Here is a 14,204-nt window from a genome sequence, read left to right as displayed (position 1 = left end):
AGTTGACCAGAAAGCCAAAACAGGCCAACTGAAAAAGGACCAGATCCTTGATCAGCAGTCAAGTTGAATGACTGGGGGCCTATACCATTCAGTTGTTGAAAATGAGCCAGAACAGAGATCTCCAACAGACAACAATGTCAAAGGACCAGGCAAAAGTCAGTCTGAGTGCCAGATTCAGACCAAATGGCAGAGACTGAGTATCCCACTCTAAACCCAGCCAATCCCTGAATTCCAGATGGATAGGGAAAAGTTAGAAGGCACCTCAAAGGCCCAGGGAAAGCAAGCCAAGTCCCTCAAAACCATCTGGTAAACTTGGATCCTAGTGGTCATCTGTAAATATGGGTTACTCTTGATAACAGATAGATTCAGATAAATGCAAGCTAAATAGTTTCTTACTTGAGGGATGGGGAAGAAGCAGGACACATTCTGCAAAGACAGTCACCACAAGCACACCTTCATCTAACAAATCATGAATGACATTGCAGAGTAAAGGAGCAGTTGGTAGAGCAGGTCCTCAAGACTCCAGAAAGGGGAAGGACTAAACCACTAAAGACTGAGACACCACATTCAGATGTCCCTCCACTACACTGTCACCTGGAGGTATCATGAGAGGGTATAGAAGTGTAAAATATCTGCAGCCATCAAAAACTACACTAAACAGAATCAGTGAAATTTCAGAATTCCATTAAATTTCCTAAATTGTTACTATAAAATTAGATATCATGAATTCTTAATCCCTCCTTTGTCTGGCATTATTACATCTTCACCTCACCTACTTTATCCCTTTAAAAGGAGTTAATCTTGAGTATCTAAGTTACATTTGGTATAGCCCTCACAAGTCAAACAATCTTCAATAAAGTCTACTTCAAACTTGGTATTTTTTCTACAGTGCATAGAGTTGATGGAACTTTATGAATGATCACTTGCATTTCACAGCTAACCTGTGGAATGTATGTGGAACTATAATTACCTGAATTCAAACTTATATTTTGTTTCTTTTATAAGGTTAAACACTGTTAAGTGGTCAATTTTATCTTAGTAATGGCCAATTCTAATATAATAGTCCTTGGTCTTATTCAGTAATACTGAACAGCAACAAGAGCTCACCATTGCCTTGATGCCCTCTGGATACATAAATCTGTTGTAAAGCGTATCAACAGTGTCGTTAGGATCAACTTCCACTTCCCTCTGCAACAGGATAGGTCCCGTGTCCAGACCATCATCAGCCCAAAATATGGAAAATCCTCCTTTCTTATCTCCACACATCAGAGTCCTGGAATCAAGCTAGGATTATGAATCTATAAACTATATACATTAAATGTCATATCACATTAGAAACATTCTCTCTATTTATAAAGATGCTGCAATGGGATACAGAGATATAAGAGCAAAAAAAAAAATAATCAAAGCTAACTTTTAAATTCATAAGATGTACTGTATACTGCATTCCTAAGATTTGACAATGTGAAAGGAGTCAAAGGTTAGAGATAATTTGATAAAACCACTTAAACATTTTTTCTGGCAATTAATGGATTACTTGAAAGAATCGAATGGATTACTTGAACTTGAATGAGTACAAGTAATCCAAGTTCAAGAAACAGTCAAGTTCAACTTATTACTTGAACTTGAATGGCTTACTTGAAAAGATTACTTAAGATTTATTGCAATAAATCTTATATTTACCACAGCTTAATACAGAAGGCAACTATTGCAAATGTTTGGTGCAACCAAGTCTTTACCAGTTTATAGAGGATGCACCACGATGGCGGGGCAGGATGGATGGGTGGTAGCAAATAGATTTGTTCTTGGGATAGTTGATTACCTGCAGGTCACAAAAATGCTAAATGTATTTTATCTTTTTTAGCAGCACATGTAGCAATAACCCATACACAAGAAGCAAGAGTACAGTGTATAGCAAAATAACTGCAACTACCTACTGCTATTAAACTAAGGAGGCAAGAATGAAAATCCAGCAGTCTTAGAATTTTCTACAATAGTGTAAACAGAACAAAACACTCAACAAAAACAAATAAATACAAAATGTATGACAATAAAAGTTTCTAAGGCAAATATACACTGAACTAAATTTACCTCCATGGGAATAAACTGGCTGCAGAATGGCATCACGTTCAGTTCAGGGTCCACTGATAAGTATTGTTCGAGCACTTCTGGAAGCGCTACACCTTTCTTTCTCCAAGACTTAAATTTGAACACTTTAACACCATCAGATGATGCCATAGTTGCTGTGTTAAAAAAAAAATTGATATATTAGTGATAATTAGGAATGATGTCAATGCATTTACAAGGCATGGTGCCATTATACTTTACATAACAGCACTACATGGTTTTATTGCATTGTTAATTCAGACTCGAATCTTTCATTAAAAGGATGAAATAGGACCCACGAATACAGTATAACACAATAAATAAGTACCTCTGACATTTTCCCTAGTTCAACTCAATCTCGGTAAAAATGCCACGTACATAAAGGGTCTAAAATATAAAACACCTGGCCTACCAAAATAGTTTCATAAATTTTACTTTATTCAAAAGAAATAAGAAACACTTAATTTCTGCATAGTAATAAAATCCCAAACCCTCATCAAGGCTCCTGTGGATTTGTTCTTTGATATATCACATTAATATGATTTCTCTGTGTACTGAAGTAGGAGCGTCAGAGGCTACTGGTTGACAGAGCCCGGGGTGCATGGCGGAATTGTGTGAAACCCCGGTTAGGCTTCAGTGGAAGCCTCGGGATCATCGTGGTGCAGTAGCACTCCAGGCTGCAATTATTATACCATGTTGTATAATTATACCTCTCTCTCTCTCTCTCCTTGGGTCACTGGTGGAGCATCTAGGTCTGATGCCAGAGGCAGGCAGTATGTGGACAGAGTCTTGCATTGGAACATCAGACAGTGATGTAGTAGACAGATGTTGTACAGTTTAAAGGCACTGAGGATGGGAAGAGGCCTCAAGGCAGCTAGTAGGATTGGTCAAAGCAACAAGAGTGTCATTGGATAGATGTAGATCCTGTATTGTCCTGTCAGTGATGGATAGTCGGCAGTGCAGCAATGCAGCAAGATGTAGAGGCCCTGGTAGATGCGTCTCACAAACTAACAGTTGGAGATGTCCATAGTTATGACAAAGTCAAAGGCAATGTGCCTGGTGAGGACATTCTACCTGTTATATGGAACTGAGTTTAGTGTCAACTTGCCGAGTTATTAGTGCAGCACATGTTAATCTACATGCATATCTAATACATATAGGCATCTTCAATAAAATCTTCAATAAATAATGGTTCATTTCTTTAGCATTTTTCAAAATCCATGAAACATGAGGACTGCTGCATTTTTTAGTATCAAAATCTAGAATAATTGGCACAAAATCTTTTCCAGACATCCAGATATCACATCATCACTTCTTTTTGCATAGCGTCTTGCACCATACATACTTAATAACAGTGTAAAGCACCTCTCAAGTTCATACAAAAATTTTGAACTTACCAAGAAATATTTCTAAAGCAGTAACTACTCTTTAGTACTGAATATTGCAGCTAAACTTGATAAACTTCTGAAGTTTATCATTTTTTAATTATGAAAATTTATCACAGTTGAAAACATTTTCAGGGATTTTTCCATAACAGCGGGATAAACTTACCAAGAGGATCTTCTCGGTTGCCCTGGTCAGGGATTGTGAACACTCCCACGATTTTGTGTCCATCTTTCATCAACTGTTTATACACTTCCCCAGCAAATGTCGACTGTCCAATGATAGCAACCCTCATTCTGTCTAGCAAGCTCTGTAAATATAGAAACCAGTAATGTTAAATGTTACCATCATTAATTTACCATACACTACACAGAACAGAATCTTATTAGATGAAAATACAAAACATGAAATTAAATAAGAAAATATGAAAATCACCCATATTTAGATGGTTGCCCATCATTGTACATCAGAACTTAATTAATTTTATTACCCTTCTCAGTTGCATATAATAAAACTAGAAAAAAATGCCAAAAAATACATCGAATATAGCCTAAAAACATATTGAAAGATGAAAGGAATATTATAGTAACCTGTTATAACAAATATTATAACATTAATATTTCCATGATTTGGTGAATAATTATTTTAATTTGCTTCAGGGCTGGTTCTGGTTCTGCGTGTTCGGTTGTATGATGTGCCGACAAGTGCTCATGGTTGGTCCCTCCTTTTAGTGCATCCTATTTGGTGGGGTGGGGGGTCATTAATTCATCCTCCCGTAAAGTCTGTTTGAGTGGTTTCTTAGGAGGCAGTCCTTCACCCTTAAATGTCATACCTTTGTGTACTTCTTTCTGCTACTGTTACTTCACCCGTCTTTGTCACTGTATATTTACTAGACTCCTTCTCAGAGAAACCTTGGGACTTTATTTTCGTCTCGTCTCTGTGTGTGCCTCACTACTGTACATAAATCCTTATGCAGTATTAAATACTATTCAGCCACATCATGTTAATTGTCTTCTGTTTGTTTATTATCAATTTCATGTTACTTTAATCACTTTTAATCAAAATTTATGTACCAGAATGGGTCTTTTCACTTCTTCCCCAGAAAAACACAATGTGCAGCTGCTCTAAATTAAAAGTGTAATCCAAGCCATCACATACTGCAAAAATTATATTCAGTACCTTTTATAAAGTTTTAGAACCTTAACTGATAAGCAGCACCCATGCTTGCTCTTGACCCTTAAAGAATGCTTGGAGGGATGTTAAAGATGCAAAACGTGGCCATGAGGATCATCCTCAGATGGCCTCATGATTAAGTTATTAAACATAAAGACGGAATTTAATATTCCTTGTGTAAGTGATCAAATAACTGAAATCAAAGCTTTAATATAATTTCTATCAAGATGCTTAGGTTAAACCTCCCCAATCCTCGCACAGACACCCTCCATGCTTTCTTTATTGACAATTAGAATCCCTCAAAGTGGATTACCAAACCTGCAACTGAACTCAGAATGTATTAGAAATTAAAAATGTTTACCAAGAGAAAAAAAAAAATAGCATTTCCTTTAGCATGAAAAATCACCACTTTGCATCCCTCCATTCCCACCCCAAAAAAAAAAAAAAGAAATTTATATATTGTTTACCTATATAAGCAGAACATACGATTCCACATGTAATAATTATTCCTTCTGAAAAAAAAATTCACACGATGATGCTTTGATTTTTTACCTGGCTGTATGAGGCTACAATATTCGGACTGTTACAAACTAGCATTTACTATAACACTCATTGTCTCATCATATTAAGGAACATGAATCATTTTACCTGTTTAAGACGAGAGCCACTAACACTAGTGGCCTTAACGAGGACAGGAAGCCAGCGGCTTGTCGAAGGTCCCCCCCCATTTGCCTTAACTTTAAAAGTACAGCTGGAAAAGGATAAGAGTTTTGGAAGTTACGGCTTTGGCGAGTAGGCAGTTCCACGAGTTTATAACCCTGTGGGTGAAAAAGCATCTCCTATTTTCAATCGTACATTGTGGCTTGTAGGAAACCATATTAGAAAGTAAACTTGATCAGTCCCCTTACTCACACTCGTGCATTATAAACATTAAGTTCTGAATGATTAATAGTAGTCAGTAAAAAACATGTGTTATGCATAAGAATAAATGACAGTAAACCAGAGTAATCACATATTTCATATATCATTGGTCACAAGAATGGATCGATGATCAGTCTCATTGATAATCACTATGTCATGACTTATAAATAATTAACACAAGGAAATGCATACTCATAAATTATCAGAGAGTGTCTGTTTGTCTGTCCAAAGTTGGAGACCTGACCCAAGGGGTTAGCCTCGCCTAAATTTGTAGGGGGCAATGGTCTTGGGTATGGGGTGGACATAGGCTAGTCAGGCTGGTCTGGGTAAGACTAAGTTAAATACTTTATAAAATACAGCCTATAACCACTGCCCCCCCCCTTCCTTCCCGATGCAATTTTAATGAAGACAAATTATATTAGAATGTGTTTTCTCATAGAGGGTTGAAGTTATTTGCTTACCCATGCACTTACATTATTAACTTTATATATAAAAGGAAATGCTTATCAGTTCAAGATCAGAGGGAAGAGGGGGGGTGTGTGGGGGATATGAGGAAGATGGGAGGGGGGGGGGGAGGGAATTGGGAAAAAGGGGGGAGGGGATGGGGGATGTGGGGAGAGGGGACAAGAAGATGTGTGGAATGGGGAATGATGGTTAAGAAGACTATCTGGAGCACTGCTAGGTACTGTATAAAGCAAATAGATCCTAGTACTATATGAAGTAAATAGACCTGACCTCTCTCGGCTTGCCTATTTCAACTATAATAATAATGTAACTGCAAAATACATACATACATATAATATATATAATACAGTGTATATATTTATGTATACAGTATATGCATGCATATCACATCATTATTGTGCTAGACAGCTCTAAGTTCAAATGTCATGATCACATAAAACTGTCAGGCAATATTGCAAATTATTGGCTCGCCACCTACCAGTCACTTCCTAGTCAGCCCTGCTGGTCTTAGATTTTTCCAGCTGGATATAACGTTCAGCAGTTTTGGCACTTATGGCTTCGCCAGGTAGGTAGTTCCATGGATTTATGCCCCTATGGGTGAAAAAGAATCTGTTCTCAGTCCTACATTGTGGCTTGTTGAGCTTGAAGCCATGGCTCCTTGTTAGTGTGACATCTGAACTTTTGAAGAAATTGTGTGACTCAACATCCTCCAAATTTCTCAGTGTTGCATTTTAAAAGTTTTGATGAGCTCCGTCCTGTTATGTCTGGTTTGCATTGTTAACCCTGAAGCAATCAACCGTCCCTGGTGAGTTTCTAGCATGACTTTTGTGGCCTGGTGTTGAACTTTCTCCAAAGCAGCCATGTCTTTCTGAAGTCTCCATACTTGGATACAATAATCCAAGTGGCGGGCATACCAGAGGTATATACAGTTGAATAACTACCTTCTGTTCCTTAAAGGCAAAAGGTACGCTTAATTATTCCTAGTGTTTGGTGAGCTTGTTTTACTGCCGCTCCCACCTGTTGTGCAGCTTTCAATGAATAGTGGATCCTGGTTGATGGGGTTCTGGGAGTTCTTCTACTCCCCAAGCCCGGCCCGAGGCCAGGCTTGACTTGTGAGAGTTTGGTCCACCAGGCTGTTGCTTGGAGCGGCCCGCAGGCCCACATACCCACCACAGCCCGGTTGGTCCGGCACTCCTTGAAGGAAACAATCTAGTTTCCTATTGAAGATGTCCACGGTTGTTCCTGTAATATTTCTGATGCTCGCTGGGAGGACGTTGAACAACCGCGGACCTCTGATGTTCATACAGTGTTCTCTGATTGTGCCTATGGCACAATCCTGACTAAGGTCCTTTTCTTCATCAATCTGCAGCAAGGTAATGTTATTAATTTGGTACTGATTTATAACAAATTTAGTATTAATTATTTATTAATTTAGTATTATAAATTTTACCCAAGACCAAAAACTGTTGTACTAGAAAATTATAGCGGCACGTGAATTTGACAATATCTCGTTTTCTGTTCATGGGTCCTCTGGCAGGTTAGGATAAGGCAGTTTAGTAGCAGTTTCTTAACGTTGGGAACGCTGGCGAGAACGGGCTGCATATTTTACTGACCAAAACTCCACGGAAAATCCCTGCAAGTTTTCACTAAGTTTATCTTGCAGTCGCGTCCTCGTGTTATTGTCGCCCTCGGTTCCTGTTCGCTTAAATGTGCTCTAATTCTTCAGTTACTTGTCAGGCACTGACTACACAAGCACTTTCTGTGGCTCTCGTCTCATATGACCACTTTTCATAACACAAGACCGTCGTTCCTTTAGGGTACTAACTTGATGCAAGTGGTATAAAGCTATCTCCGCCATTTATCTGGATAACGAAGGATGTAGCTGGCTAGGAGGCAACAGTGGAGTATTCTCCACCAGCTGTCTGGATGGCGAATTATGCAGCTAACGAGGAGGAAACAGTGGATCACTATCCTCTAGCTGTCTGGATGGTGAGGGATGCAGCTGTCTGGAGGCAATAGTGGAGCACTCTCCACCAGCTGTCTGGAGGCAATAGTGGAGCACTCTCCACCAGCTGTCTGGAGGCAATAGTGGAGCACTCTCCACCAGCTGTCTGGAGGCAATAGTGGAGCACTCTCCAACAGTTGTCTGGAGGCAATAGTGGAGCACTCTCCACCAGCTGTCTGGATGGCGAGGGATGCAGCTGTCTGGAGGCAATAATGGAGCACTCTCCCCCAGCTGTCTGGCTGGCAGAGAGGCAGCTGTGGAGCACTTACTTAACAGTGGTGCCTCAGACAGCATGTTGTGGCGCCGTGTCAAACCGGTCCCGGTCCTGCTCACCAAGGTCAGCCTCCTCTAGTGCGATGCCCTCCGTGACTTGCAACTGTGCTTGATTCCAATCTTTGAACACTCGTTTTGTTTCTCTTTTTATAAATGTAACTAAATTTATAAAATTATAATATATGAATGCCAAAATTAACAACGCTACCGGGACCATTAACCATATTTGAATTGGCCTTGACAAAGTTTAAGACGTTGTAATTAATCAAGGGTAAACACAACAGGGCTGATGACTTTAAACAACACGACAGGACACACCTCAGGATATTTAAGATATTGAACAGGCTACATAGCTAGAGGTAGCCTATTTTTTCTTCTAGCGAGTAAAACATACCTAGTTATGGAATAGCTTACATGCCAAAACCGCATTAATTAAGACTTCACCGCGACCACTAAGATAATAGCCATCAAATAAATATTTACGAAAAGAAACGTAAACTCTAAATCATCAGTAATTAAAACTCCTAACTACAAAATGTTGCGTAAGAAATTAATATTAAAATTAATTGGAAAAATAAATCTCATTTATATACACGTATTGAGAAAGCCACATAAATACATTTCCTAAGAGAGGATGAAAACCTCATGTCACGGTAATCTCTCTAGGAAGAGATTAGGCCTGCTCCATCATCACCTATTCTACCACACACCACGTCTGCATATTCAAGAATTTACAGCAAGAGCAACAACTACTACTCGTCTAGACAGTAGTCCACTCCCCCCTCCTTCCCTACACTCCAATGCCCGTCACCCCATTGCACCTGGTGGCTGGGAGCTCACGCCACCGACCAGGAACAAGGGCAATGGTAGTTTGAGAGCCGGCCTCCAATTATCGAAGACACCAGCGCCACCTGCCTTGGTCCAGCTCCCATATAAATAGAAGCCAGCCACCACCACGGTTCACTCCATTTTGTCACCACTTGGTCCGGGAGACATCTCCCGTCACGCAGGGTGCAGTTGCGCCTCCACAGATCTCCAGTATCATCTTTTGATACTGGTAATGGCTCGAAAGGGCCACCACTTACGGGCTATTCATGCCCGTGCCACCTCTTGGGTGGCTTAATCTTCATCAATCAATCAACCACGGTTCAGAATACTCCTCCGTGCTCAACTGCCTGCATGTGCTAACATACGACTCTAGGTGGTAGCAGATTTACGCAGCCTGGCATATAGTATTCCTGCATCATTTTATTGTTTGTACTTTAACGTAACATTAACTGGTCTGTTTGATGATTTTGTTTATTTTACACATTGTAATATTGCCAAGTCTAGGAGCTATTTTTATTGTATTTGTTAGTCATTTTTTCCATAATAAAGTATTTAAATTTGTCTTTTTTTATGCTTTATCCTGCAGTTACTTCACTATGGAGACGTCAACAACCATTCTACTTTATTTTTACTTTTGTTTAATGTGACAGCCATTCCATCCGCCCTATTAGCGGCTGCACTACAACCGTTCTTTTTCTCGTCACACTCTTCTCTAGTACTTGAATAAAATTATTCCACGGAAACTTATTACATTCAAGGCATAATTTTGTAGTCTCCTCGACCCTCCCAACACATACACCCAGCCAAACTATGACAAGGCAAGGTTCGTCTTATTTTCGTCGCTTTATAATAGCCACAGAAAGATTTTTTTATTTGGTTCATTTCTTATGAACAAAGGCACATAATGGACTCGGGCACTACAGCCCCAAATACATTTGGCTAACTAAGTTAGTCATAAGCTATAGTTTAATGTATATATCAACAGTGCTTTATAGCATAATGGTTTTAAGAACCAGACCACAAAAATCTACAAACTTATCAATTTAAATTTAAGTGGTTACAAATAATTCTGAAAGTTGTCATGCACCCTCAACCATCCAGTGGGCGGCGGTGGAAAACTTGCAACCGTGTGCATGCACTACCTACAGTAATCAAAATGACGATATCTGGCTTATCATACTGTCTTTTCCTATCATTTAACACTCTAACCTTAAATTGACTTTCTCTATTACTCTTTTCTTTCAATTACACTCAATAATCCAGGACAGACCAAAACGTTGCTAATTCTTCATTTTCAGATTCATGGGTTGCGTGTGTGATGAGATCTACATCAGCAGGTGGTGGTAACGCCCAAAGGTACTTGTAGCCTAGCAGTGTACACAAGTGTGTTCATATAGGATGGCCCGTCAGTATGTGGATCTTCCTGTATGGTGATAGAATAGCATGTTTAAATTTATCTTTGTCTAAGGTTTATTCTATTTTGTTGGAGCCATTAGTATGTTGCTGCTCTCAGGCCAGCTGTTCATTCCTCATATCCAAGGTGAAAATCAATAGCATATGCTTCAGCTAACTCGCCAGTTCTGTAGCGCATTCGGTAATCAATATGGGACAGAACCAGGTTATTAAAGACAGGTTGAGTTTAAAGCAGCAGAGATTGATTATCGAGAGATGTCTATGCATTAATGAGAACTACAGTAATGGAATACTGGTATGACAATGTCTGGGACAGGAAGAGTTAATCTTATCGGGGTCCCCTTAACCTAAGGGCCAAGCTGTCTAAGCGGTCACCCGTTAAGTTACTAGCCACACCCGACAGTGCTTAACTTCACTAACGTTAACCTCATCCACTGGACCTCTTGCTTAAGAGTCAATTAGTTATCAAATGCGTGTTTAGATATTAAAAATAGTACTTTATTGTGTAATTTACATAGACGCTGGTGAAATATGGAGCCAACAATTAAATTAGGAACATTTGAACTATGCGTCAGTATAAAATTGAACATTGTTACTTATCTAACTCCATCCCCAGGTGTTAAATGACGTCCGAAAATTGTCTTGTAATAATTAATTCACTGTGTCGAGTGACAGGAAGCCAGAGTGTATTCATACACGTTTGGCGTTTTATCGAGGCCCCCCCCCCCTCCTCCAAGGCTGAATTACTGACCCCCGCCCAGGATGCAACCCCACAAGCAGCTGACTAACTCCCGAGTACCTACTCACTGCTCGGTGAGCAGTGGCATTAGGTGAAAGATGTGCCCAACCATTTCTATCCCACCCGGGATTCTAGATTGTGCGTCGAGAACGAACCCGACTGTACTACCCGGGACCCTTAACAGATCCCAGATAGATAGATCTTCTGCATGGCACATGTTCTTCACACAAACTGCGCGTATACCATAAAGAAGACGAACATCTGCTAGCTTGCGATCTGTTATGTAAATGTCATTTACCACGTGAGGCTTTTGCGTACTTGATGGTGCTACATAGCCTTCCCGGTTTGGTGCCTTCTTTTGATAATTACTTACTTACCACGTGAGGCTGTAATTAGGTAAGTATTGTATGTTCAAAACGTGTATTTCACCTCTCCCAGGTAGAGAGTAATCTTGATCCAAATCAACCATATGGTTATAAACCAGTGGAACCCGCCGGAAACACTGCTGAATTACACATTCAAGCTCGATAAACTTATCAGGACAAATGGGGTTGAGGACCTATGACAAGCCGCTGGCTTCCTGTCCTCGTCAAGGCCACTAGAGATATAGTGGCCCCTCAGGGTAAGTGATACCGACAAACTATATACATGCATGACTCTTTTTAACACCATAAGGAACTGAAGTCCTTGAACTGATACAGCTTCTGCAATTCATATCACCCGTATGAACGTCGGTCATTTGGTGCGATGATGAGGCGGGATTGAAGCACAGCCAGACACACCAGCTCCAAGCATAAGTTACATATAGCCCGGGCTACACGGGCTCCTCCCCACTCGCGACAACACACACACACACACACACACGTGTGTGTGTGTGTGTGTGTTGTTGTGTGTGTATACAGACTTTAATCCTGAGTATACAGATTAAAGTCTGTATACTCAGGGTTTATAAACCAATCACCTGTTTCTTTACCACGTGGTCTTGGAAATGGCACTCCTTGATATTCATCTAGACAATTTAGAAATAAGATTTATCAATACAACAAGAACGATGATTTAAATTTATAGAAACTGGTAACAAATAATTATAATATTTCCATGACTGCAGTGTTTAGCTCTTCTGAAAATCATGCGTAGTTATTATTTAGTCAAATTATATTTATTTTTTTTTGTATTGAGGCAGCTATTTTCTCTCCTGATTCCATGTATGACTAACCAACCTGTGACGTGGAAATATTAGATGAACTTAAAAGCTAGCTTATCTACACTGTGTAATCTTTCATATAGAATAGGGCAGCAGCACATTGCTGTGTCTACCTGAGATTGTTAATAATAAAAAAAATAAACAATTTAAACATACATACCCAAACAAATTGGTGCAAGAAAAACTTATATTTATATTAACTCTATGTTTACTGTCACGTCAGCGCCCATATCCACTATACTCCATTCAACACGCTAATTTGTAAACACTAATTTAGTTATACTTGAGTGTTTGTTCCCCTTTGCAAGCTTCCCCCGGCAGACATGCATGCAGTTGCTCATACCACCACTCTTCACAGCTGTCGCTTTCATCCACCTATCACATCAACTCCATAACAATAAAATCTGCGATGATTACCCCTCCATTGGGTTTAATTACCTGGGAGGTGCTAAACCGTCTGTAGAGCTGAGAGCAGGCGAACATCGTAATATAAAAGAGACCGGCGCCGTGCTCTCACCCGCACTGAGGCTCACCACACACTGACGTTTATCTCGCTTTGTTTTGATGTTGTTGGCACCTCTCGCTCGTACGGATGCCAGTCCTCGCCAGGTTTGCAACAAGTACTCTACTGAGTACTGTATTTGTATTTGGAAATTTATGTTTTCATGTTACTGTATTTATGACTAACAGTGTTTCAAGTCCATTTTAATTGATATTATGTTAATTATTTACCTAGTATTTGTTCTTTAACACGGTAAAGGCACATATCCAAGAGTAACGTCAGTACGGCGTCGAATCAATGTTATAGACGTTGATTCAACGTTGAATAGGCGTTGATTCAACGTTAATTCAACGTTGATACGGGTGATTCAACGTTGCTCTTGGATATTGTACCAACTGGGTTCATTTTTTATCTTTGATGTAATCAAATGAATTAAAATATTATTAAATTAGTAATCCCTGAAACCTTATATTCCAAAGAACAAAATGTTCAGCCAATTCATCTATAACAGCAAGGAGCCTAGGTTATAATTTTGTTTTTAATTCCAACAGTTTCTGAAATGTTTAATACGTCATAAGATTAACAGTAAAGAAGCAGAGCTCAAGAGCTACTATAGCTCCCATCCTTCGTCAATAAATATACCTCATACTTTATATATAAAAAGTATCATGCTAGCTAGGGTGACCAGGCTTGATGCCCGACCAGGAAATATGCTCCTGGATATAGTTCAGAATTAAAGTCAATTCTCAGGGTGTATACACCTAAAATCTGGCTACGCTGTTCATGTAATAGGCTATATATATATATCCCTTAATACCCGTGGTGGTAATTATTGGTTAGTAATGGACTTAAAAGTCCAACAACCTCTAGTAATTGTTCGAACTTAATCAATGTTTGGGGGTTCCCGTCAGCGGCGGCTAGTTTATTGTGCACCCCTTACTCATCCTGAGTGGTAGTTTATTGTGCACCCCATACTCATCCTGAGTGGTAGTTTATTGTGCGTCCCATACTCATCCTGTGAGTGGTAGTTTATTGTGCACTCCATACTCATCCTGTGAGCGGTAGTTTATTGTGCACCCCATACTCATCCTGTGAGCGGTAGTTTGTGTACCCCATACTCATCCTGTGAGTGGTAGTTTATTGTGCACCCCCATACTCATCCTGTGAGCGGTAGTTTATTGTGCACCTCATA

General features: G+C 39.7%; 1 protein-coding gene across 6 annotated transcripts in view; it reads right to left on the bottom strand.

Annotated features, from left to right (window-relative positions):
* The window catches only part of LOC123764363 (cytosolic 10-formyltetrahydrofolate dehydrogenase), a 55,566-nt gene that overhangs the window by 24,375 nt on the left and 16,987 nt on the right, over positions 1-14,204 (bottom strand). For 2 of the 6 annotated variants that reach the window (XM_045752056.2, XM_045752054.2), the window contains exons 2-5: positions 3,658-3,799; positions 2,092-2,243; positions 1,740-1,822; positions 1,108-1,273 (exon numbers count right to left, since the gene is read on the bottom strand). In XM_045752056.2, the coding sequence (XP_045608012.1) occupies positions 1,108-1,273; positions 1,740-1,822; positions 2,092-2,243; positions 3,658-3,784 (528 nt within the window). In that variant the 5' untranslated portion in view covers positions 3,785-3,799. Of the gene's footprint in view, positions 1-1,107; positions 1,274-1,739; positions 1,823-2,091; positions 2,244-3,657; positions 3,800-5,310; positions 5,414-6,526; positions 6,640-12,948; positions 13,107-14,204 lie in introns of those variants that run through there. The other 4 variants (XM_069315982.1, XM_045752055.2, XM_069315984.1 and 1 more) reach the window with 4 other exon arrangements.

The sequence above is a fragment of the Procambarus clarkii genome, chromosome 82 (assembly GCF_040958095.1).
Source record: "Procambarus clarkii isolate CNS0578487 chromosome 82, FALCON_Pclarkii_2.0, whole genome shotgun sequence".
Taxonomy (NCBI): domain Eukaryota; kingdom Metazoa; phylum Arthropoda; class Malacostraca; order Decapoda; family Cambaridae; genus Procambarus; species Procambarus clarkii.
The sequence above is the reverse complement of the archived record's forward strand: the minus strand, read 5'-3'. Positions and strand labels throughout refer to the sequence as shown.